General features: G+C 63.6%; 3 protein-coding genes across 4 annotated transcripts; all 3 read right to left on the minus strand.

Moving 5' to 3' along the window:
* Nucleotides 1-9: 9 nt before the first annotated feature.
* Nucleotides 10-2,555, minus strand: HRURF (HR upstream open reading frame). 2 transcript variants are annotated; one of them, XM_055144592.1, is made up of 2 exons: nt 2,436-2,555; nt 10-441 (listed from the first exon to the last, which is right to left on the minus strand). In XM_055144592.1, exon 2 carries the CDS (start codon nt 114-116, stop codon nt 12-14), a length of 105 nt encoding a protein of 34 aa, XP_055000567.1. In that variant the 5' UTR covers nt 117-441; nt 2,436-2,555; the 3' UTR covers nt 10-11. The 2 variants fall into 2 exon arrangements, with proteins under 2 accessions (XP_055000567.1, XP_055000568.1); XM_055144593.1 differs by lacking the exon at nt 2,436-2,555 and adding an exon at nt 1,133-1,252.
* A 4,210-nt stretch (nt 2,556-6,765) lies between these two features.
* On the minus strand, nt 6,766-10,018 carry REEP4 (receptor accessory protein 4). The gene is made up of 8 exons (XM_055144591.1): nt 9,691-10,018; nt 8,867-8,939; nt 8,079-8,155; nt 7,860-7,980; nt 7,588-7,701; nt 7,291-7,429; nt 7,052-7,206; nt 6,766-6,964 (listed from the first exon to the last, which is right to left on the minus strand). The coding sequence occupies exons 1-8, from the start codon at nt 9,720-9,722 to the stop codon at nt 6,899-6,901; spliced, it is 777 nt and encodes a 258-aa protein (XP_055000566.1). The 5' UTR covers nt 9,723-10,018; the 3' UTR covers nt 6,766-6,898.
* A 3,133-nt stretch (nt 10,019-13,151) lies between these two features.
* On the minus strand, nt 13,152-21,462 carry LGI3 (leucine rich repeat LGI family member 3). The gene is made up of 8 exons (XM_055144800.1): nt 20,891-21,462; nt 20,116-20,187; nt 19,359-19,430; nt 18,919-18,990; nt 18,758-18,829; nt 17,899-18,068; nt 17,627-17,791; nt 13,152-15,083 (listed from the first exon to the last, which is right to left on the minus strand). The coding sequence occupies exons 1-8, from the start codon at nt 21,094-21,096 to the stop codon at nt 14,266-14,268; spliced, it is 1,647 nt and encodes a 548-aa protein (XP_055000775.1). The 5' UTR covers nt 21,097-21,462; the 3' UTR covers nt 13,152-14,265.
* Between the last annotated feature and the right edge of the window lie 897 nt (nt 21,463-22,359).

Raw genomic sequence — 22,359 nt, forward strand, 5'->3', positions numbered from 1 at the left:
GCGGGGGCGCTCTAGGGCCGCAGGTTGGAGGGGTCGGACTCCGGGATCTGCAGGATGCGGCACACGGCGCGGATCGGCCGCACCAGCTTCTGGGCCGAGGCCGTGGGTTGCGCCATGGGACGCCGAGACTCCGTGCTGCGCCGCGGGGAGGGCCGGGCCGGGGCGAGGGAGCGGGTGCCCCCGGAGCGAGAGAGGGAGCCGGGCCGGGGGGAACGCGCGCCCCGGCTCGGAGGTGGCCGAGGGGCAGGGGGAGGGGGTCGTGCCGGGAAGGGGGGCCGATCCCAGCACCCGGGAGACAGGCACCGGCGAGGGCGCGGCGGGGCGCAGCGCGGCTAGTGGAGCGAGAGCGCAGCGGGGAGCGCAGCAGGACCTCTGTTCGCCATCGCCAGACGCGCAACTGAGAGTGAGGAAGCTGCTCCGCCGGTTCCCTCCTCCAGCACCCTGCGGGAAACAGGAGCCCGTGATTCGGCGGCCCCGCCCGGGCCTGCCCCCTCCCCGGCCCCGGGGGCTTCCGCCAACGCCCCGGCGATGCCACCGGCTGCGCACGGGGAGAATGAGCCCTTTGTTCCCCCCTCCCCCCGCGGCACCCGGGCGCCTGCCGAGAGAGGCTCCCCCGGGGCAGCGTGCCAGCTTCCCAGCCGCCCCACCCTCCCGTGGGCCCGGCCCCGGAGCCTGGCAGGCGGACAGCACCCCCACTATAGGTGCCAAGCCCGGGAACTGGAGCAAAGGGCGGGAGGGGCCGGACCAGGCCATGGAGGGGCGTGGTGCCCCCCGGGGTGCTGGGGCGGGGCAGCTGGGAGGGGGCAGAGCCAGAGCTGGCAGGGGCAGTCGGGTTCTCACGGGTCAGTGATGGGCGCCCGGACTCAAGCCAGCCGGCCCAGTGCCCGCTGGACCACTCGCCTCTGGTCCTCTCCAGCCCTGGCCAAGGGCACACCTGGGAGCCAAATCAGCCCGGCTTGGTCCTCACCTGGCCCAGGGACCTCTCACACCCACCCGGCAACCCCTTCCCTGAGGCGGATGCACAAATGATGTCTACACATCCGTCTGGGAGGGCCTGACCGGCCCTGTCCCAGCTCTAATGCCCCTGGTTTCCCCGTAGCCAGGAAGGAGCCCCACAGGTGTCCCCCAGCACCTGCCGCAGCCTGGCCCGCCGGGGGTCTGGTCCCTGCCGTGGCCTGGCTGCCAGGCGCACAGAGCAGCCCTCGGGAGCGAGGCGGCCTCGGGAACAGGAGGAGGAGAGGAAATGGGAAAGCAGGGCGCCCTGCACCCGAGGAAGCATCCCTCCTCTGCGGGGGTGGTTCCAGAGCGCAGACACAAACAGACAGATTCAAACACACACAGACAGATTCAGACACACACAGAAACCCACACGCCCAACGGGCGCTTCCCTTCCCCTGGGGCACCCACCTCCCACCCGAGACTCTGGCACCTCCCGCGGAAGCTGTGCCGGGCCTTCACGGGGCAGGGGGCACAGAGCGGCACCCCCCCACCCACTGTGTGGCCAAGGGCTGAGCCTGGGGCGGGGTGGGGGGGTCCAGCCACAGGGACAGATGGGGCAGAGCCTCAGGCATCGGGGAAGGAGCCCACAGAACAGGGCAGGGCCGAGGGGGTCCATGGCACGGGTCCGAGCCCCGTTGGCACAGAGCCCCCAGCCCCTGCTGGGCTCCGCGGGCCAGTTCTGGAGCTGCCAGCTGGTGGGGATGCCTACGTGAGGAGTGACTAATGCTCTCCTGAGGGGTGGCCCTGCCATGCCAGAGGCGATTTAGGAGGGTCTGACACACGCAAGGGCCCAGGAGCGGACGGGGGGCTGGGGTGTTCCTGTGGTTCCTGACTGTGTCCTCTGGCGGGGGCAGCCGCATGAGGGGGTGCAGGGAGATCCCTGCGGCTGGGGGACCTAGGAAAGGCTGGGCTAGCAGGTGGGGGCCTGCGCTGCCCCCTGCCCCCCCAGCCAGATGGGGGCTGTCAGGGGAGGTGGGACAAGCACCCCCCACCCAACCCCCAGTTGCTGTATCGGCTCTGGTGGGGCCCATCTCTGAGCCAGACCAGGAGTCCCAGGGTGCCCCGGAGCACCCGGCCCGGGACTCCTTCCTCCCCTTCAAGGCTCCCATCCGGCTCCACCCAGGCAGGCCCACAGAGCCTGGTAGCGGCTGCTCCATGCCTGAGGCCAGAGCCCAGAGCCCAGCCAGGAGACACAAAAGATACACACACACACACACACACACACACACACACACACACACACACAACACACACGCACACACACGCGAGAGCGACCAGCGTGGACACGGTGCTGGACATGGGGACAAAGGCCAGCCGGGGGCACCCTGGGCTGAGCATGAGCCCGCCCAGTCCTGCTCCGACCCCTCACACACGGACACACACGTTCAAAGGACAATCACAGCTGCCCAGCCCCCACTGTCCCCGGAGCCCCTTACCTGGGCAAGCTCAGGGCCCCTCGAAGGAACAGCCCCCTGCCCGGGGGAGGGCAGCCGGCGGGGGCGGGGAAGGAGCCCCGGAGAGTCAGGCCAAGCTGCCACTAATCCGGGCGGGAGGGGGGGCACGCACGTCAGCGCGGGGACTGCCGGTGGAGGGCATCTGAGGACAGCCCTCCCACACACGCGGCCGTCTGGGCACCTAGCCCTGCTCCCAGCCCCTCCATCCCTCACGCAGCTGAGGCTGGCTCCCCCACCCGCCCCCACCTGGGGGGCAACGCCTGGAGCAGGGCACAGGGGAGGGGGCGACCTGGGAGAGTTCTCCTGGGGCCGGGGGAGGGGAGAGGAAGGGAAGTGCAGAGATGCTTCTAGAGCCAGGAGGAAGCTGGGGGGCTGCCCCCTCCCTGCTCATCCACCCACCCACCCACCCACCCACCCACCCACACACACACCCCTGACCTAATTCCTCTTCTCAGTCCGCACCTCCCCCCCGGCCCCCTCCCCAGCCACCGTTCTTGGCATCTGCCTATCTAACGGCCCCCGTTCTGGTCCTCAGGCATGTCCAGCCCTGGACGCTGACCCCCTCATCCATCGGCCACCCCGTGTCCCTGGTGCTGAGGGTGGTGGGCAGGGTGGGGGAGGGGAGAGTGCTGCTCTGTGGCCTCCTCAAAGGAGAGGCAGTGCAGGCCAGGCTGGGGGTGGCAGGAAGGGTGGCAGGCTAGAGTGGGGTGTAAGCTGCAGGTGCAGAGAGGACCACCTGCCCTGGGACTCGGGGTGCTGGGTCAGCCTCCTCTCCCACCAGAGAAGCACTCGGGGCTGAGGGGAGAAATAGGGGTGAGCCCAGGGCACAGACCGGAGCAGCCCGTCCCGCACTATGCCAGCCCCGAGCCTGCCAGCAGAGGCGGTGGGCACACGGGGGGGGCGGGGGGTAGAGGCAGGGCAGAGCACATCCCCTTCCCCAGAGGGCCTGGCAGAGGGGCTGAAGGATGTGCCTGTCACCCCATCGGAGGGCGGCCCTGGCAGAGGGTCTCAGGGGTTCCCAGAAGACCAGGGCCGGCCAGGGTCACCTGTCTGTGGGTCCAGGGGCCCCAGAATTAGAACTGTCCCCTCTGGCCCCAGGGATGCTGAGAACCCCTGGAGACTGGGGCAGCCACTAGCCTGAGGGGGGGTCAGAGGACTAGGGGGGCCCAGACTAGGGCAGTCACCTCCCTGCGGGGGGGGGGGGTCAGAGGCCTGGCACACAACTCCCAGGGGCCACACGCAGCCTTGTCGTTCAGCCCACTACCACCTTGGCCTGCAAACGTTGGTCAGTCCAGTGCAGAGCTCTGGGGCGGGACACGGGTGTGTTTCTCCGGGAGCAGAAAGGTTTCTGATGATGGCGCAGGAGCTCAGAAGTCGGAATAAGCAGGCCCCACCCCAGCCACTCACGTTTGACAATCTCCCCCTGGGTTAAGCCATCATTGTTCCAGCAGGGACACAAATGTGAATAAACGCAAGTCTGTTCTTCACGAAGCCCCAGTGCCTTCAGGCGCTCCCGGCAAAAACAGAAGTCCCTTGGAGAACTGAGTGGTTGTGGTCAGGGTAAGCACCATGTCCAAAGGGTGGGGGAAGGCTCACAGAGGGCTTCCTGGAGGAGATGCTGTCTGGATGCAGTTCAAAGGGCCAGTAGGAAAGGAACTGATGTTGTGGGGAGGAAGAGCACATCAGGGCCCCAAGACGCTGGCAAGCACAACAGTACAGCAGCAGGGCCCACAGCTCGCAGGCTCGAGTTGGCAGAGGAGCGTGAGGAGGGGTTGGCATGCCAGGAAAGGCACCTGGGGCGGCGTGTACCACGGACAGCTGGGGCAGAGGCAGGTGAAGGGCAAGTGGGTGAATGTCAGCGGTCAGCCTGGGGGTCTGGCACCCCACACCATGCCAATGGCTTCCCGGTGCAGTAACCCTAACCCTAGCCCCTAACCCTAACCTAACTCCTAACCTAACCCCTAACCCTAACCTGAACCCCTAACCCTGACTCCACCCATAACCCCTCACCCTAACCCCTAACCCCAAACTGAACCCCAACCCTAATCTGAACTCCTAACCCTAACCCTAACTCTAATCCTAACCCTAACCCCAAACCGAACCCCTAACCCTAACCCTAATTTGAACCCCTAGCCCTAACCCTAACCCTAACCCGTAACCCTAACCTAACCCTTAACCCTAACCTGAACCCCTAACCCTAACCCTGACTCCACCCATAACCCCTCACCCTAACCCCTAACCTGAACCCCTAACCCTAACCCTAACTTGAACCCCTAACCCTAACCTCAGCCCTAACTCTAACCCTAACCCTAACTCTAACCCTAACCCCAACCCTAACCCCTAACCCTAACCTGAACCCCTAATCCTAACCTGAACCCCTAACCCTAACTCTAATGCCTAACCCAAACCCCTAACCCTAACCCCAACCTTAGCCCCTAGCCCTAACCCTAACTGGTCCCCCATCCTTCCTGCACAGACCCTGCTGCCCGAGGCAGCTCAGGGAGACAGCTGGGAGATAAGACAGCAGACAGGAAGTTACTTTTCCTCTCTGTGTTTTTCCATTTGTAAAAGGGGACGGCGCCCCCCTACCTGACAGACTCCTGGGGAGGATCTGAGGAAACGCCCTCCAAGAAGTATCCAGTCAAGGTTAGGTCCACTGCCAGCCTCCAGCCCAGGCCCGTTCCTTCTCCGGCCCTGCCGAGTGGTTGTGGCTGGCTCAAAGCCCAAGTCTGCCACTTATTAGCCATGCGACTTTGGGCAAGCAAAGGACTTGTCCTCTCAAGGCCTGTTTCTGAGAATACGGCGAGGATCAAATAGGTCTTTGTTGGGGCCAGAGGGGTGGTACGGCAGGTAGGGTGCATGTCAGGTCAGGGTGCAGCAACCTGAGTTCAACCCCTGGTGTCCCAGATGGTCCCCTGAGCCCTACCAGGAGTGATTCCTGAGCACAGAGCCGGGAGTAAGCCCTGAGCATGGCAGGATGTGGCCTCCTAAAAGAGAAAATTAAGTATCTGTCAGGGGCTGAGAGCAGCATCTCCCGTGTCCTGGAGCTGGGAGTCACCCGTCTCCGTGCCTGATGCCCGGTCGGGATGGTTTTGATGCTGGAGAATGCAGCCACGGCTGCCAGGGCTGGCAGGGGAAGCCCCAGGAGCTACCCCCCACCCCTCCTCCAACAAAGCCTGGATAATCCCCCACCAGGAGCTGACCCAGTGTCCTCAGGGCACTCCGGGCTACCAGCATTCTCCCCGCCCTCCCATCCCCCAGGAGAGACGAGCAGGCCCGGGGTCACGGCAGGGAACAGCGCTGGACACTCAGCACCCAGACCGGATAGAGCCGGCTGCTCCAGGGAGCAGAGTCAGGCAGGCGTGGGCTGGGTCCCAGCGTCGAGACTGAGGACCGAGGACAAGGATGGGCCACGGAGGCAGGGCCAGAGCTGGGAAGCGTCAGCCAGGCCCCTGCAGGGTGACGCTCTGGCCAGCCTCCCAGCCCCGCCTGCCCTGACCTGGAAGTTGGGGGCAGCCCACACGCTGGCAGCTGCTGCCCTCTAGTGGCCACTCCTCTGTCATGCAGGTGTTTAGGGCACCTCCCTGGGGCCCTTCTTCCTAGGGAGCACCCAGGCCCTGGTGGGAAGAAGGTGAGCTCATCTGCACACAGCCCCAGCCACGTCCTCTTAGCCTTGGCTTTGTGTTTTTGCTTTTTTAGGGGGGGAGGGAGAATCACACCCAGTGGTTCTCAGGGCTTCTTCCGGTCTCTGATCCCTCCTGGTGGGGCTCAGGGGACCATGTGGGTTGAGGAGGGTTGCATTGGGGTCACCCCGTGTACTAGGGAACCCCCACTTGGAAGGCATTCTGCGTTCTCAGAGGCCCCCAAGAGCTTATCACGACAGTCCTTGCTGTGTTCCCACCACCCGCGGACGGCTCTCTCTCTCTCTCTCTCTCCCACAAAAAGGGCTTCCTCTGGCAGGGGGCGCTGGCCTGGGGCAGGCTGTGTGCGGTGAGGAGAGAAACGGGAGCAATCGGAAACTTTTGTGTATTTTATTTATCAAAACTTACACAAACCTGACCTCACTCGCCAACAGGAAACATAACATCCAGACACACAGAGCGCCCCGGGGAAGGCGGTCAAGTACTTTGAAGGACAGGAAGGAACCGGTGTGACCCGAGGGCTTTTGGTTTCATTTGTTAAGGCTGGGGGTGGGGGACGGGGGAGACCTCTGGTCCCAAACCTCGGAAGGCACAGGGAAGGGAAAGGCAACAATAAATAGAATTCTGGGTCCAGCTGCTTTGGTTCATGGCAGGGCAGCCCTGAGTGGACAGGGCAGCGCCTCTGTCCCTGGTCCTTGGCCACCAGGAGGGTGGGGGGGGGCTGGTGCAGACCTGGGCAGAGCCCCCAATCAGCTCTGGCGCCCCACAGGCCCTGAGGTAAGGCGGAGCCGGGCCTCTCTGGCACTAGCTGTCCATGTCTGAGGGTACTAGCTTTTTCCGTGTCCGGACCTTGAGGGATCGCGAGGTGCCCTAGGGGAGAGAAAGTGGGCGCACCGTGAGCTGTGGGTGCCAAGGGACCGGGCGGGCCCCCTCCCGTGGCCTCCCCTCCGCACTGACCTCCCTTGTCAGCGGCTTCCTCTTGATCAGCCGCAGGCTCTGGCTGCGGCCCAGAGGCTTTTCCCGGGGCCGGGCGGCCTGCGGGGGCACTGACTCGGTGTCCGACCAGCAGTCCTCCTCGGTGTCACTGTCGTGCAAGCCCCCGGCCCGGTACCCTGTGTACGGAGACCAGGACGGGTGTTCACTGGGTCTGAAGGCGCAGGCTCCGCCCGGCGGGAGGGCACCCTCTGCCCGCTTACCGATGGGAGGCCGGCGGCGGGGCACCTGGTCCTCCAGGTAGAGGGGGTCGTGGTAGGTGGGGGCAGGGCCGTCGTCGGGGATGGAGCGCAGGTCCTGCATGGAGAAGCTCCGCAGCCTTCCGGCCAGCGCGCCCTGACTCTGCAAGAAGGGAGCAACGCTGGTGCCACTGCAGGCTCCTGCGACCTCCTGTCCCCATTCCCTGGCAAGGACAGCCGCTCTCTCTCGGCACCCCGGTATAAGGGACGGGACTCCCCCCGGACGCACTGGGGCTGCTAGAGGCCCGGGGTCCTGGGCACCTTGGTGGCGGCCTGCACGGCGGCGGAAGCGGCGATGTTGAGGCCCCGCTTCCCGAAGGTGAGCACTGTCTCGTAGCTGCGCTCCTTGGCCTGCACGATGTAGGTGTCGATCTCCTGTGGGCAACCGAGCAGGGGCGCTCAGGGCGGGTGGCCGAGTCGCCCGGGGCCCCCACCCCAAGACAGGGCTCCCCCACCCCCGCCTCACTCCCCACCCCCGGAGCTGGCCTGGCTCCCCACGCCCCCCCCCCCCGTGTCCCCTCTGTGGCGGGCACCTTCTCGTGGCGGGACAAGGATGGGTGGACAAACTTGCGGTACAGCAGGCTAGCCCCCTTGGTGTAGGGCGAGAGCAGCCAGAGCACGAAGGCCATCTTGACCTCATAGTAGAAGGGGAACCTGTCGGGGGCAGGCAGGAGGTCGGGGGTCAACCAGGCAGCTGGGCAAGTGGCCGCCCGCCTGCAACACCCCCCCCACCCCGTGTGCCGGGCACAGACCAGGAAATGAAGACGTCGGTGAAGGTCTCCACTGCCATGAAGAGCGCAAAGACAATCCAGTACATCATCCAGCGGACCTGGGGGAGGGGGTGCCCACAGGTCAGGGGCCGGCCCCTGTGCCCGCCTGCCCCCTCACCCCCCCACCTGCACGGCCAACTCCCCTGACCCAGGCTGACCCCGAGCAGATTCCACAGAGCCCGTCTCGCTGCATTCTCCCAGCACCCAGCTGGCACTGGAGCTGCCACTCATTCCGGCAGCCACCCCAGCATGCTCACCCACCAGTTCCCGCACAGGCACCCGGGCGGCCTGCCCTGCGTCCACACCCGCTCTACTCAGAATATGCCACCCGCCCTGGAGGAGGCAGGGTGTGTGGCTGTGTGTGTGTGTGTGCCTGTGTGTGTGTGCCTGTGTGTGTGTGTGCCTGTGTGTGTGTGGCTGTGTGTGTGGGGGGGGTGACAGCCCAGGCCAGTCCTACCATACTCCCCAGGGTGTGTGTGTGTGTGTGTGTGTGTGTGTGTGTGTGTGTGTGTGTGTGTGAGTGACTCCCCAGGGTGTGTGTGTGTGTGTGTGTGTGTGTGTGTGTGTGTGTGTGTGTGTGTGAGTGGCTGTGTGTGTGGGGGGGGTGACAGCCCAGGCCAGTCCTACCATACTCCCCAGGGTGTGTGTGTGTGTGTGTGTGTGTGTGTGTGTGTGTGTGTGAGTGACAGCCCAGGCCAGTCCTCCCATACTCCCCAGGGCTGGCATCCCACCTGGATGGGCCCCCAACACCCCACTCCCCGCACACTCACATACTCCCGGATGTTCTTGGTCTTCACCGCCTTGTAGGAAGCATACGCTGGGTAGAGCATCCCAAACACCAGCCTGGAGGAACAGCCAGGGAAGGGAGGGGAAAGAGTCAGGGGGGCGCAGGGGCATGGGTGCCCGCCCTGTCCTTCCAGCCTGGCTTGCACAACCTGCGCCTGAGTCAGAGCCCTGGAGGCCGCCTCCCCACCCTGCTGTTTACAAACACCCCAAGCATGCCCAGGCCTGCACCCCGTGGCCTATGGGTGCATGAGGGGGAGAGAGCAAGGGAGAGCACACAGGGCCTGTCCTCGGTGAGGTGGTGGGAGGCAAGTTTCCCAGCTGGGGAGAGCATCAAGCTGTCCCCTCCCACAGAGATGTAATCTGGGCCCCGGGCCGCCAGGCCTGGCACTGCCAGGCAGCAGACAGGGATGTTCAAGCCAGGGGCTGGCAAGCTGAAAGGTGAGGAGCAGGACACAGTGGGGAAACCAAGGCCAGGGCGGTGAGTCATGTGACTGGCGCTGGAGAAGAGGCACCTGTGCACCGCCCACAAGGGGCACACACATTGTGTTGTCAGGACTGGACGGGCCTGGGCGCCACCCCGCGAGCGTGGAGTGGGAGTGCGGAGACCTCCGGGCCGGGGAGGAGGTGGGGGCGCCTGGGACACGGGTGGTCCACGCTGAGTGTCCGGCCCCATGGTCCGTTAACGCTTGCAGCCAGTGTTGGGAATGGAGGGGACGGTTCACAAAGTCCCCCACCTCCACCCCGCCGCCCTTGCCACCAAATGTTCCCAGCGCCCACCCCGGGGCGGGCTGCCGCGGACCATACTCACACCACCAGGCGGCAGATCATCCAGGACACCATCCTGCAGCCTCGGAGGTGGCGGAGCCCACCGCGCCTGGAGACGGGGCCGGCCCACCCGAGGGGGCTGCCACAGACGCGGGGCGGCCGCAGCAGGGGGCTCGCAGGGTCTGCGCGCCGGCCGGGAGGCCAGCGGCCGGGCCCCGCGCGCGCGGGCAGTTACCGCCCCGCGCCCACTGGCTCTTCCGGCCGCGGAGGGTCCCGGGCAGAGCGGAGGGTCGTGCACGGCCTTCGCGAGAGCTGGGAGACGAGGGGGACGACCCCCAAGTGCCAGCGAGCCGGGCGGCGGGCAGCGGGCTCGGGGCGGAGTTTGCAACTTACTTGAAAGTTGCACGGAACTGGGTTTTGCCCAACCCCGAGGCGCGGGCGCAGCGCGCAGGCGCAGTGCGGCCCTGTCTGGGGGCGAGGCGACTTCAGACACGCCCCTGCCTTGCTTCTTAAAGGGGCCACGCAGTCCGGGGCACGGAGCGGGGCGTGCCTGGTAGCCCCAATCCAAAATAAATCTGAAAGGGGAGATAGAAGGGGGAAACCAGTAGAAGACCATGAATCTACCTCGGGCCATGAATGCTACCTCTGACTCTGTGAAACAGGGAAGGGCAGGAGACGGGGAGGGTTCCCCCTTAACCAGGCACAGGCAAAAAATTGGAAGGTTTAGTCTCCCAATTCTTCTAAGACTCCCAATTTGGCCTTCTACCAGTGGGTCTACCAGGAAGGACCTGGAAATGCTGACGAGCACAGAGGAAGAGGGGCCGGTGCTTCCCCCTGGGAAAGGTTAAGTGTTCTTTCCTGAACCCACACATCTGGCAATATGACCATGGGGGTCTGAGAGATTTGGGGCAGAGCTGTGAATCCCACCTTGTCCTGGCAGACAAGGGCACAAGTATCCCCGGCCCGTGCTACCCAGGCCTGAGAGCCCCAGGACACTGTGTGGGCTCCTGCCCCAGCTGCCCCAGATCCTCTGCCCACACAGGAAGGACGCTCCGTGATGAGAGCTACCATCCAGGGACACCTGGTGTGGACAGTAGCTGGACGACGACGATGGGCACATGCTTGGCACCATCGTCTTCTGAGGGTGGCACAGGGACGGGGCCAGCAGGGAAGGAGAAGCGCCAGTGGACGTGGGGAGGGAGGCGTCTGTGCCAGTCCTGCGGGGGGTGCTTTGTGTATCCACCGCCGCCCTCTGCAAACGGGCCCAGCAGCTCCCATCTCCGGGTCCAGGGCTGTGGGAGGGAGAAACCGGGCAGCTATTACTTTTTATTAGAGTGAGCTGTCGTTTACACCCACCATCTAGCTGAAGGCCGGAAAGGTAATGATGGGGGCCAGGGAAAGGAGGCTTCTGGGGGATAAATAAACACACGGTGATTATATAGTCTTAATTATTATCATCCGTTTTATTGGTATTGCTGGGTGTGAGAGCCAGCAGTGAAACCAGCCCTCGGGAGAAACTCCCTCAGGCCCTGATGCCTCCTAGTTCTCTCCAAGAGCCCCCTCACCCCTCCTGCCAGGGCCTCACTTCCCCCTCCCCCCATTTCTGGAACCAGAAATGCCTGGAGCTGGGATCCCCTCCGGCAGGTCCCATTCACCAACCACCCCCAATTGGGACTCAGACGCTGTAATTGAGGAGAGACTATCCTTGTTCCCTTGGGGCTAAAGGATGTGGCTGACTCAAAGGAGAGAAGCTCTGTCTGGGAGGGGGGGGGGCTTTGCAGAAGAGAGGGGAGGAAGAGGAGGGATGGTGGAGCCGGCTGCTCTGCTGGCCCAGCTGCACTGAGCCCGTGTCCACACCCCCACCTGACCCTCACCTGATGGGCCTCTTCCCATCCGCCTTGGCTGAGGTGAGTGCCCATCTCTCCTGGAGGTGTCTCAGGAAATCTAAGGGACAAGGTTCAGAGGTCAGTTGCTGGGAGCAGGGCTCTGTGTGGAGGGCCTGCGGCTTGCGGCTGAGTGTCACTGTCCCCCCCTCCCCCCCGCAGCCCCCTTCTCCCAGGTTTTGGCAGAGCAGAGCGTGTGAACTCTGCCTCTCACGGTCTTTGGTCCTGAGCTGTTGACACAGTCACCTAGTTACACGGGTTGCTAAGCAGCACTCTGACAGAGAGGTGACCCTGGGGCAGCCACACAGCAGCCCGGTCCTCCAGGGTACTGGGCTTTCAGGGGGACTCTGGACCCCGGGGCAGCAGCAGCCAGGGATGTTTATCTTTCTTCTGGGCCAGTGAGTGCCAGCTTGCCTGGGAGGCTGATCCCTGGCAACCTGTCCTGGCACAGTATGAGGGCCCGATCCCCCGGACAGTGAGGCTGGGGACCTCTGGGGGGAGCTGCGAAGGCCATAGCACGGGATGCCAGTCTGAGGAGGCAGGAACCCGCTCACCTGAGCCTCCCCTGGTGAGGAGTGGTCATGGGGGCTAGGGGGTGGGGTTGGGCCACTGAGGTCAGAGGCCACAGGTCAGAGGCAAGGTCCAGGAGCTCAGCGACTACAGAGGGGTAAGGAACCCGGATTAATCCGCACACTGCTGCCGCTCAGAGGTCAGCCTTCTTCTCCCTACACAGACCCTGCTCAAGAGTGGCCCTCTTGAGGGGCTGGAGCGATAGCACAGCGGGTAGGGCGTGTGCCTTGCACGCGGCCGACCCGGGTTCGAATCCCAGCGTCCCATATGGTCCCCTGAGCACCGCCAGGGGTGATTCCTGAGTGCATGAGCCAGGAGTGACCCCTGTGCATCACCGGGTGTGACCCAAAAAGAAAAAAAAAAAAGAGTGGCCCTCTTGGGGCCGGAGTGATAGCACAGTGGGTAGGGCGTTTGCCTTGCATGCAGCTGACCCACGTTCGACCAACACGGGTTCGGTCTCCAGCATCCCATTTGGTCCCCCCTGTGCACCTCGAGGAGTGATTCCTGAGTGCAGAGCCAGGGATAACCCCTGAGCATTGCCGGGTGTGACCCCCAAAGTAAAAATAAATAAATAAAATAAAAAGAAAAGAGGGTGGCCTCCACACCCCCAGTGTGGCGTGTGGAGTGGACTGTGGGCACGGGGCTGGCCTCAGAACTCAGGACTCACCTCTACAACATGGCAGAGTAGAAGACATGGGCTCACCTCTGCTCTAGCCAGGAATCACGTTCGCTTTCCAGAAGAAGCAGAGACGTGGGGGAATGGGTCAGGGCCTAGACGTCTGACCCTTGGGAGGGTGTGGGTCTGCCTTGAAGGTGGGGGGAGACCATGAGTCTTCCCCAGCAAGGGCTGCTACCTACCCACGTTCCCCAGCAGCCCCTCCACCCCCCGCTCCCAGGCCACCATGACCCCCCACCCAGCCCCAGATGGAGGACGACCACCTCCTCTGCCTCTCCGCTCCAAGGGAGAGTGGGGGCTGGCAGAAGAGAGCCTGGGAGCAGCAGGGACTAAAACTGTGTCACTGCCAGTCTGCAAAGGACACCGAGAGCCTGCCACGGGTGGGAACTTTTTATTTGAAGCAAGGGAATCATAGCATCGCCCACAAGCGCCCTGGCATCCTGCACCCAGGAGGCCCAGCTCCCCGCAACTCACCCGCCCACCTGAGCTGCCAGTTCTGCACACCAGGGGGCAGCAGAGGCTCGCTCCAGCTCCCCATCGCCCGCCCGCACCCCTCTGCCAATCAGCTCCTGCAAGGCTGGGCTCCGCCTCGGTGTGCCGCCAAGGAGAGGAGGATGCCAGGGGGGCGCCCAGGATACTCTCCAGCTCAGCTGCACCCCAGCCCCACCCCTCCCGATGCCTTTGCAGCGGGCAGGGCTCCTGGCCAGCCCAGCTCTGCGCAGCTCAGGGTCTCCAGCAGAGGCCGGGCTCCCCAGTCTGGGCATGGGGCCCCCGCAGGCGAGAGAAAGGAGAGAGGCTTTCCTCTGAGCTGCACGCGGGCTCAGAGGGAGACTTGGGGAAAGAGAGGAGCGCAGGCGACTGGCCACACTTGTCGTTGCTTCCAGCAGACGGGCTTTGCCCCCAGGAGGCCAAGCTGGTACCCAGCGGCTGGCATGACACTCACGACATCCTCATCCCTGTCGGCCGTCGGGTGGGAACACCATGTGTGAGGGGAGGAAGAACAGGTCCCGCGTACCCTCTTGGGAGAGGCAAGGTGATGAAGGTGCCCCTGAAGCTGCCTCCGCTGAGAGTGTGCAACCTGGAAGGGGTGTGGATGGAGACAGGTGCCTGCCAGGTCGGGGTCATGCAGAGAGTGGGGCCTGGGGAGTGCCCTGGGCAGGGCCCGGGGCGCGGCTGCGAGCGTGGAGTGGCACGTGGGCATCTACAGACCCCCGGAGCACCGACAGGAAATGGCAGGGCACGCCAGCCCCTGCCCGGCCTCGTCCGGAACTGGACATGTGGTCTGACGGCGGGGCAGCAGGCGCTGGGTCTTCATGCGGGTACAGCTGAGACGTGGCTCCCTGGGTTGCTCTCTGGTGTGTGCCCAGCTAACGGGGGGTGGGGGGAGGTGTTGGTGAGGGCACGGCGCCAGACTGGTGACATGTGTCTTTCACGTGGGCACACGTACGCGGCTCCCGCGGCCATTCCAAGAACCCCAGCCTCGGCGCCCCTAGGCACTGAGGTCCACCACCACGTGCCGGTACACGAGCGTCTGTCCCTTGAAGCTGGGGGCCAGGAGCAGCTGTGCGTCGCCCGCGGGCATGTAGCAGAAATCCCGGGGGGCCTGCACCGCCAGCTCCTGGAACCGCACGAACTTCTCTCGCCCGTCATCCCACTGGTAGATCTGGGTGAAGGAGAAGTCGCTGCCCAGCGCCAGGTAGCGCCGGCCGCCCACCAGGAAGGGCTGCAGGGCGAGCGAGCCCCGGGAGGGCAGCGCCTGCACCTCGGAGAAGCGGGCGCCCTCCCAGCGCAGGACCTTGGAGTCGCCGATGTAGCGGCTGAGGCACAGGTAGCTGTCGCGCCCGGCTCGGAAGTGCTTCACGGCCTGGGCGTCGGGCACCTGGGTCACCTCGCCCTGGGCCACGAACTGCTTCTGCGAGCGGCTCCACTGGTAGATGATGGGCGCCTGGGAGCTGCTCGACACGATCAGCCTCGGCTTGCCCTCGCCGTCCACGAACTCCAGGTCGGTGTCGCGGTGCCAGGCGTGCAGCGCCTGGTGCGAGTAGAAGCCGTTCTGGTGCCAGCGATACAGGCTGGTGGCGCCCGCCTTGGAGCTGTCGGCCACCGCGAAGTACCAGTCGCCATCGATGCGGAAGGCCTCCAGGTCGTTGGGCTTGCGCACGCGCTCAGGGTCGATGTCCTGCAGTTTGGTGAAGCGCGTGGTGTTGGGGTCCCAGTGGTAGATGTAAGAGCCGCCGAACAGCTGCGCGGCAACCACGTACAGCTGGCTGTCCACCACCATGGGCTTGCAGTGCACGGCGGAGGGGGCTGCCGGCAGGAGACGGGGCAAGCAGGTCAGTAGAGGGGCCCAGTCCCCTCCAGCTCTGGACTAAGCCCCAGCACCCCACTCCTGCTGCATTCCCCCCACCCCGCCCTACAGGCGCGGGTGCTTTCCGTTGGTCTCACAGCTAAGATCAACAGCTTCACCCTCCCTCACCCCTGCCCCCGCCCCGCCCCATGCCCGAGGGCTCCAAATAGAAGCGACACTGAGCACGAAATAGGTGTTCCTGCATCTCCACTGGGGGCGGGGGTAGCTTGTATGCCACTGAATTTGTGGCTGTCGCTAGGCTAAGTGTGAAGGCTTTGCTCTGCTCCTCCCTCTGCAAAGGACCCTATTATTATGCTTTTGGACACAAAAAGAAACCCCAGCTCCAGATGGCCCGGGCAGAGCTACCCCGCCAACAAGTGACCAGCAGGGGAAGGAGGGGTGTTTGGGCTTGGCACAGCTGGATGGCCGGGCGAGGCGGACAGTTCTGTGGAAAACAGTCTCCCCAGGGCCCCCACTGTGACCAGGACTTTCATGTTGGGCAATGTGGCACATGCGTGCTTGGGACCACATTCCTGACCCGTCCCGGTGTCCCCAGCCGGTCATGGCCTCTCACCTCCCTGCCAGCTCGGCGGCACCCTGCTCCCCACTCCCCCACATCCTCAGATGGGCTGCGCCTGCCCTGCCTAGACACTGGGGACCCCCCACCCTGAGCCATAGCCCCGACTATCCTTCTGTGTGCCCACCCCCCACTCCCCTGGCCAAGACTTGAGTTCATAGGTCAGAACTAGCAACTGCTCCTCTCCTCCTGGGTCCTGGGTCTCAAATTATGTTTCTCTCTAGCCCCCCTGCCCCCTGCACCCCCCCACCCCACCCCACTACCCACACTCGAGCCACATAATCTTCAAGTGCTGCCAACCCCCCACCCTGGCTCTCCGGCGTAATCTGTGCGCGCCTGGGGCTGGTGCTTCCTTACGAGTTTGCTAGAACGCACCAGGCAGACCATCTGGACCTAGAATCTTCTTGGGGCAAAGTTTCCTGTTTGTCTGTTTTGCGTTGCTTCTCCGATACAACGACTTGGCGTTCGTTCATAGCTCTAGGATGGTCCTAACTTGCTGTGCCCTCCGATGTCTCCCTCCTAAGCAGGCCCCTCAGGCCCCCGCTGCACGACCCCGCCTGGGCGCCCTCGGAGCCCACGGCCTGCCCACGGGCCTTGCCCCTCCCCCGCCCCCCCACGCTGCTGCTGCTGCCTGTCAGCTACCAGTTTCCTCGCTTGAACCCATGCTGGCATCAGAGTCGGGGAAGGCTCACGTCGTTACCCTACACTTGCATGTCTATTTTTTTTTGGGGGGAGGGTGTGCCTCTCTAGCAGTGCCGAGGACCACCAGTGCGGTACCCAGCCCTGCAGTGGTGGCCACGGGGCTCCAGGAATCGCCCCTGGGCCCTGTGCCTGCCAGGCGTGGGCTCCAGCCCGTTGAGCCACTCCCTGGCCCCTGTCGCTTGCTTGTCCACCTGCCTTGCTCATGCTGTGCCCCCTGCTTAGTTCCTCCTAACTAAGCCTTGTTTATTTTAGGGCCACACCTGGCGGTGTTCCTGAATCCTTGCTCTGGAATCACTCCTGGCAGTGCTCAGGGGACTGTATGGGATGGTGGGGATTGTACCTGGGTCAGCTGCGTGCAAGGCAAACGCCCTCCCCGCTGTACACTCTCCTAACTAAATCCACCTGGGCCAGGGAGGCTCAGCTCCGTGTCAATGGACGTCAAACTGAGCGTGGAGCCACTCCCACTTCCTCCACCAGTCTTTCTTTCTTTCTTTCTTCCTTCCTTCCTTCCTTCCTTCCTTCCTTCCTTCCTTCCTTCCTTCCTTCCTTCCTTCCTTTCTTTCTTTCTTTCTTTCTCTCTTTCTTTCCTTCCTTTTTTCTTCCTTCCTTCCTTCCTTCCTTCCTTCCTTCCTTCCTTCCTTCCTTCCTTCCTTCCTTCCTTCCTTCCTTCCTTCCTTCCTTCCTTCCTTTGCTTTTTGGGTCACACCTGGTGATGCACAGGGGTTACTCCTGGTTCATGCACTCAGGAATTACTCCTGGCGGTGCTCAGGGGACCATATGGGATGCTGGGAATCGAACTCGGGTCAGCCGCGTGCAAGGCAAATGCCCTCCCTGCTGTGCTATCGCTCCAGCCCCTCCACCAGTTTCTGAAGCCAGCAATCTGGGCATCACCCGAGTCTCCTCACTCTTTCATCCTCCAAGACTCTGTGTAGGCCTCCCCTCCAACGGGCAGGCTTCCCTGGTTGCCTCTCACCTGTGCTCTCACAAGGGCACATTCGTAACCCCTTCCCAGCACCTTCCTGTTACATGGATGGTACCTGTGTCTGTATCAGCCTCACCCCAATGACTCGACGATGGTATGGGCTACTGACTGACCTCATCTCTCTCTCTCTCTCTCTCTCTCTCTCTCTCTCTCTCTCCAACTGGAGCTCAGTGGAGGGAAAGAATGGAGCCTGCTTCCCCCATCCCCTCGCAACGGACCCACAGCCAGGCTCGGCTCGCTACCTGGGATTCTATCATAGTCTCGAAGCTGCCGTTCCACATAGTCCCACTTGAGGATGGTGCAGGCGCTGGCGCCTGGCTGGGCCAGAGCCAGGTAGAGGTCGCTGGAGTAGAGGAAGGGCTCAGCCGACACGGCCGGGAAGGGCAGCGTCTGGTACAGCACGAAATCTGCGTGGGCAAGGAGATGGAGAGAAGAGAAGAAGAGCTTGCTGGGAGGTGGCAGTCGCCCGAGGGGTCACCAGGAAAGGGGCTGCAGGTCGGGGGTCACCTCTTACCCGTGGTGATGCAGTCAAACTCGCGCAGCGGCAGATCCTGCACCTTGTGCTCCTGGAAACGGGGCGGGCTGGCGCAGTAGATGGGGGCCACCGTGGTGTTGGTGTGTGCCAGCCACTCCACCAGCCACTTCACCTTGCAGTCGCAGTTGAGCGAGTTGCCCCGCAGGTCCCTGGATCATGGGTGGTGTGTGTTGGTGGGGGGTGGGGTAGGGGGGAGCAGGACGGGCTGCTCCACCGCCTCTGCCCGTCTCAGCCCACTGGGCTTCAGGTCGAGGAGGCCTGACCTGGAGGCAGCTGCTGGCACTCATGCAGCCTCTCTGTGCCCATCAGTGAAGGTGCCCTGAGGGCACATGCAACCTCTTGGCCACAGGCCTGCCAGCAGGGTGGGTGGGGTGTGGGGGTTCCAGGCCCTGGAAATTGCCTTTCACAGTCTGAGAACTGCAATAACGGCTCAACCCAGTCTCGTCATAGCCACCCATCCAGGAATTTTGTGTTAAGTTACTGAATATGCTTCTGGCACTGCAGGGAGGGCATTCGCCTTGCATGTGGCCGATCCAAGTTCGATTCCCAGCATCCCATATGGTCCCCGAGCACCGCCAGGGGTGATTTCTGAGTGCAAAGCCAGGAGTAACCCCTGTTCATCGATGGGTTTGACGCAAAAAGCAAAAAAAAAAAAAAAAAAAAAACCACAAAGCCCAGCACTTTTGCTGAGCATTTTAATGGGGCCTGCAGGTTCCCCGAGGAACCCCAATTTCTATGTCACTTGGCCTAGACTTCTTTGAAGCTCCCCAAACCTCCCAAACATGCACCGCCCTCCCCCCACCCCCCGAACACCATCAGGGGCCAGGCTGGGCCTTACAGGTCGGACAGGATGTCCAGCGGCCGGAAAACATCTCTTGGGAGGGTCTGCAGGTTATTATTGGCCAGTGAGCTGTCAGAGAGAGGCAGGCACTGAAAACAGTGATGGGGGCACAAAGGTCCCTCCAGGACAGGTGGGGACTCCGGGGGTCACTGACTCACAGGTGTGTCAAAGACTTCAGTCCTCGGAAGGTAAACTTGGACAGAGCCCAGATGTCGTTGTTCTCGATGAAGCTGAGGGAAAGCAAGGAGCCACTCAGGATCCCAGCTCCCCACCCCCCCCACTCCCCACCCCCCACAGATTCAGCCCTTCCTTGGCCCCGAGACAGGCTTCCACACTGAGTCTGGCCATACTGGGTCAGTGCTGAGCACTGCCAGGCAGGACGGCTCAAGCCAAAATTTCCAAACTGATTTGGTCCACGGCTTCCTTTTTTCAGGAAGCAAATCTTGGAGCAAGCAAGCAAAAAGCGCCCCCTGTTGTACCCGAGGCTACTACTCTTCCCCACATCAGTCCAGTACCCCACCCCGATGGTGGCATAAACCTCTTTCACCCCCTGCTTGCCCTGCTCAGAGGGCCCCTCCTGCCCCCCACTCCCACACACAGGTACTGCAGGTGGGACAGTCCGGTGAAGGCGTTGTCTCCGATCAGCGTAAACTTGTTGGAGTTGAGCAACCTGCAGAGACAAAGGGAGAATTCCTGTGTGCAAGGGTGTGCACCTGCGGCCAGGCCCCCCCTCTCCCCCGGCCTCCACCTTGCCCTGGGCTGCCTCCTCGCTCTCCTCCCCCCACCTCCAGCCCAACACCTGGCTGGCACCTGCTCTGGTCCCAGAGTTCTGCGTTGTAACCAGAGTCGGGGGCAGGTCCCCCTCGCAGCCCACAACTCCCTGTCTCCCAGCCTCCCCAGCTCTTCCAGGCCCTCCAGGACCCAGCGTGGGGTTCGGGGGCCGGAGGATGGTCCTCTTGGGGGAGGAGGTGGGCCCCTCACGTGCAGCTGTGACTCAGGCTTTTAAACTCAAACAGCTCCTTTGGGAGCCCCAGACCCCATCTCCTCTCCCTCCAGCCTCCCGCTGCCTCGCTCTTCAAGACAGCCTGATTCCTGGGGTCATTGGTCTCTCAGACGCGATGTCGTGGACTCACTGCGCCCCACGACCTTGGTGTCCACATGAAGTAAGTTCACTAACTGTGCCCAAGGTCCCCTCCCCCGCCTGTGCCACCATTCCTTGACCCCTCTCTAGGCTGCCCCACTCCGCATGACTGGTCCATCCAGCACCTCCTGGTCTCCGCCACCCCCCCACGTGCCGGGTTCCCCCCAAATGCAGGGTCCCCCGCATGCGGGCTTCTCCCCAGACTCTGTCATACAGGAACTGTAGCAGCGGCAGGTGGGCAAAGGCTCCGTCCTGGATCTCCGAGAAGGCGGCGTTCACCAGCGTCCTGCAGGGGACACCCTGGTCAGACAGAGCACGGGCCGGTGCGGGAGCCGGGCGACTACTACACACTCGCTCTGGAACAGCCCTGTTTCATTTCATCACGCTGGCCCCCCACCTGGAGCTGTGCTCCCCCTCTCCCCACGCCCTGGCCTTCCGCGTTCCCTCCCAAGTACCCCAGGCTCAACTTTCCCTCTGCCCAGAGAAGTTCCCACTGCCCAGACCATCAGGAGCCCCCCAAAGTCCCGGGGAGGGGGGGCTGGGTGTTTGGGGAGGGAGTTGAGAGGGCAGACCACACAGCCTCTCTGCCTGTCCCCCCACGCCGAGGGGTGCTGCCCAGTGCGGGGTGGCTGGCCAGAGCAGGGCAGGACGGGGTCACCCACTGCTGCCCTCCTCCCCCTTCCTCCCCAGCCTCTCTGATTTTGGAGTGACAGGTGAGGTGCATGCCCTGTCACTCGCCTGCACACAGTAGGTCTCCGAGGGAGGCCAAGAGTGATGATTCATTCTTGGCTCTTCTCCCCGGCCATGGCTGCCTGGTTCGCAGGCTGCCCAGCACCCTCCCGGCTCATGACTGCGCTCAGCCTCCAGCCCTCCCGGAGCCCACTCCAAAGACAGGGGAGCGGGTTTCTGCTCCCCCACTCCCTCGAGCCCTCCTCCGGCTCTCCACCCTCCTCCCCGCGCCAGGGCTGGGCACTGGGCTGGGCACTCACAGAGAGATGACCTCTGAGGGCAGGTTCCGAGGCACTGCCTTGGAGTCCACGCAGAAGGCGGTGTCTCTAGTGCAGGAGCAGCTGGGCGGGCAGGGGGGCGTCTTCGGGGGCCGCTTGGCACCGGCTTGCAGGATCAGGCCAAAGCCCAGCATGGACAGCGCCAGCAGCCAGGGCCGGGCGCCCCGGCTGGCCGGCAACCGCGCCATGCAGCCGGTGAGCTGTCGCTCTGGCCTGCCGCCGCCGCTGCCGCCGCCCCGCACGGGCTGGCACCTCGCGGCCACCGCAGCTCCTGCCGCAGCGAGGGGCCTCACCGCCGGCGGGCGCGCCCTGCCCTGCTCGCTCCCGTGCGCCGCTCGCTCAGCGCTGCGCGCGGGAGCCGGAGCCAGGCTGACCCGCGGGGCGGACGCGGACTGCGGCACGGGGGCGCGCAGGCCGGCGGAGGGGGAGCCCGGGCCGCCGGTCGCCAATGGAAGGAGCCGGAGCGGAGCGGGCTGGCCGCGCTCTCCCGGGCCATCGCGCGTCCGTCCGTGCGGGCCAGGGGCGCGCCGGGTGCGTGCGTGCTACACGCGCACTTGCTGGGGGGACCTGGCCCTCCTGCACACCTAGCGCTGCACACCGCCCCCCCCCCCCCGAAATACGGCCCTTTGGGGGCCTTCCTGCGTCACAGCCCCCGTGACTCGGGGGACCCCTGCGTATATGTCTCGGGACCCTCTCTGCCTCGGTGTTTCCAGGCCTGGGGTGGCTGAGAGGGGACATGTCGGTGTCCTTGGAGTGGGGGGCGCGTGCGGCTCTGGAACATGTCTCACCACCACTGGCTGGCGAACCGGGAAGAGTCCAGCCCTCTAGTTAACAAATGAGGAAACTGAGGCCCTACCTGAGAGGAGACCTATGGGGGTTTGTCACCCAGCCGGGTTGACCGTCCCAGTCCCCTCCGGGAGATGAGCCGTACTGGGCAGGTCGCACCCTTGCCCGGGAAACTTCCAGAGGGCCTGTGGGGTCACAGTGATTTTGGAATTTTGGAAGTCAGAAATTAAGGAGGTTTTTTCTTTTTTTTTTTTTTTTGCTTTTTGGGTCACACCCAGCGATGCTCAGGGGTTACTCCTGGCTTTACACTCAGGAATTACTCCTGGCGGTGCTTGGGGGACTATATGGGATGCCAGGGATTGAACCCAGGTCGGCCGTGTGCAAGGCAAACGCCCTACCCACTGTGCTATTGCTCCGGCCCTGGAGTTTTGTTTTTTTTTTTTAATGTAAAACTCTTGTTTTTGGTTTGTTTGTTTTCTGTTTTGCAGAACAATTATTTCCACATAAAAATCTGTGTTATATCGGACAGGAGCGATAGTACAGCAGGTATGGCGTTTGCCTTGCTCAAAACCAACCGAGTTTGATCCTCTGGCATCCCATGTGGTCCCCCAAGCACCGCCAGGGGATAATTCCTGAGTGCAGAGCCAGGAGTAACCCCTGAGCAT

This window comes from Sorex araneus, chromosome 7 (assembly GCF_027595985.1).
Source record: "Sorex araneus isolate mSorAra2 chromosome 7, mSorAra2.pri, whole genome shotgun sequence".
Taxonomy (NCBI): Eukaryota; Metazoa; Chordata; class Mammalia; order Eulipotyphla; family Soricidae; genus Sorex; species Sorex araneus.

Coding starts and splice junctions, on each gene's coding strand:
- HRURF (XM_055144592.1), bottom strand. CDS start 116: ATGGCGCAACCCACGGCCTCGGCCCAGAAGCTGGTGCGGCCGATCCGC.
- REEP4 (XM_055144591.1), bottom strand. CDS start 9,722: ATGGTGTCCTGGATGATCTGCCGCCTGGTGGT. Junction 7,981..8,078: donor ACCGACGTCTTCATTTCCTG/GTCTGTGCCCGG, acceptor TGCCCCCGACAG/GTTCCCCTTCTACTATGAGG. Junction 7,430..7,587: donor CCGTGCAGGCCGCCACCAAG/GTGCCCAGGACC, acceptor CCCTTCTTGCAG/AGTCAGGGCGCGCTGGCCGG.
- LGI3 (XM_055144800.1), bottom strand. CDS start 21,096: ATGGCGCGGTTGCCGGCCAGCCGGGGCGCCCGGCCCTGGCTGCTGGCG. Junction 20,188..20,890: donor CCCTCAGAGGTCATCTCTCT/GTGAGTGCCCAG, acceptor TGTCCCCTGCAG/GACGCTGGTGAACGCCGCCT. Junction 18,830..18,918: donor CTGAAGTCTTTGACACACCT/GTGAGTCAGTGA, acceptor TCTCTCTGACAG/CTCACTGGCCAATAATAACC.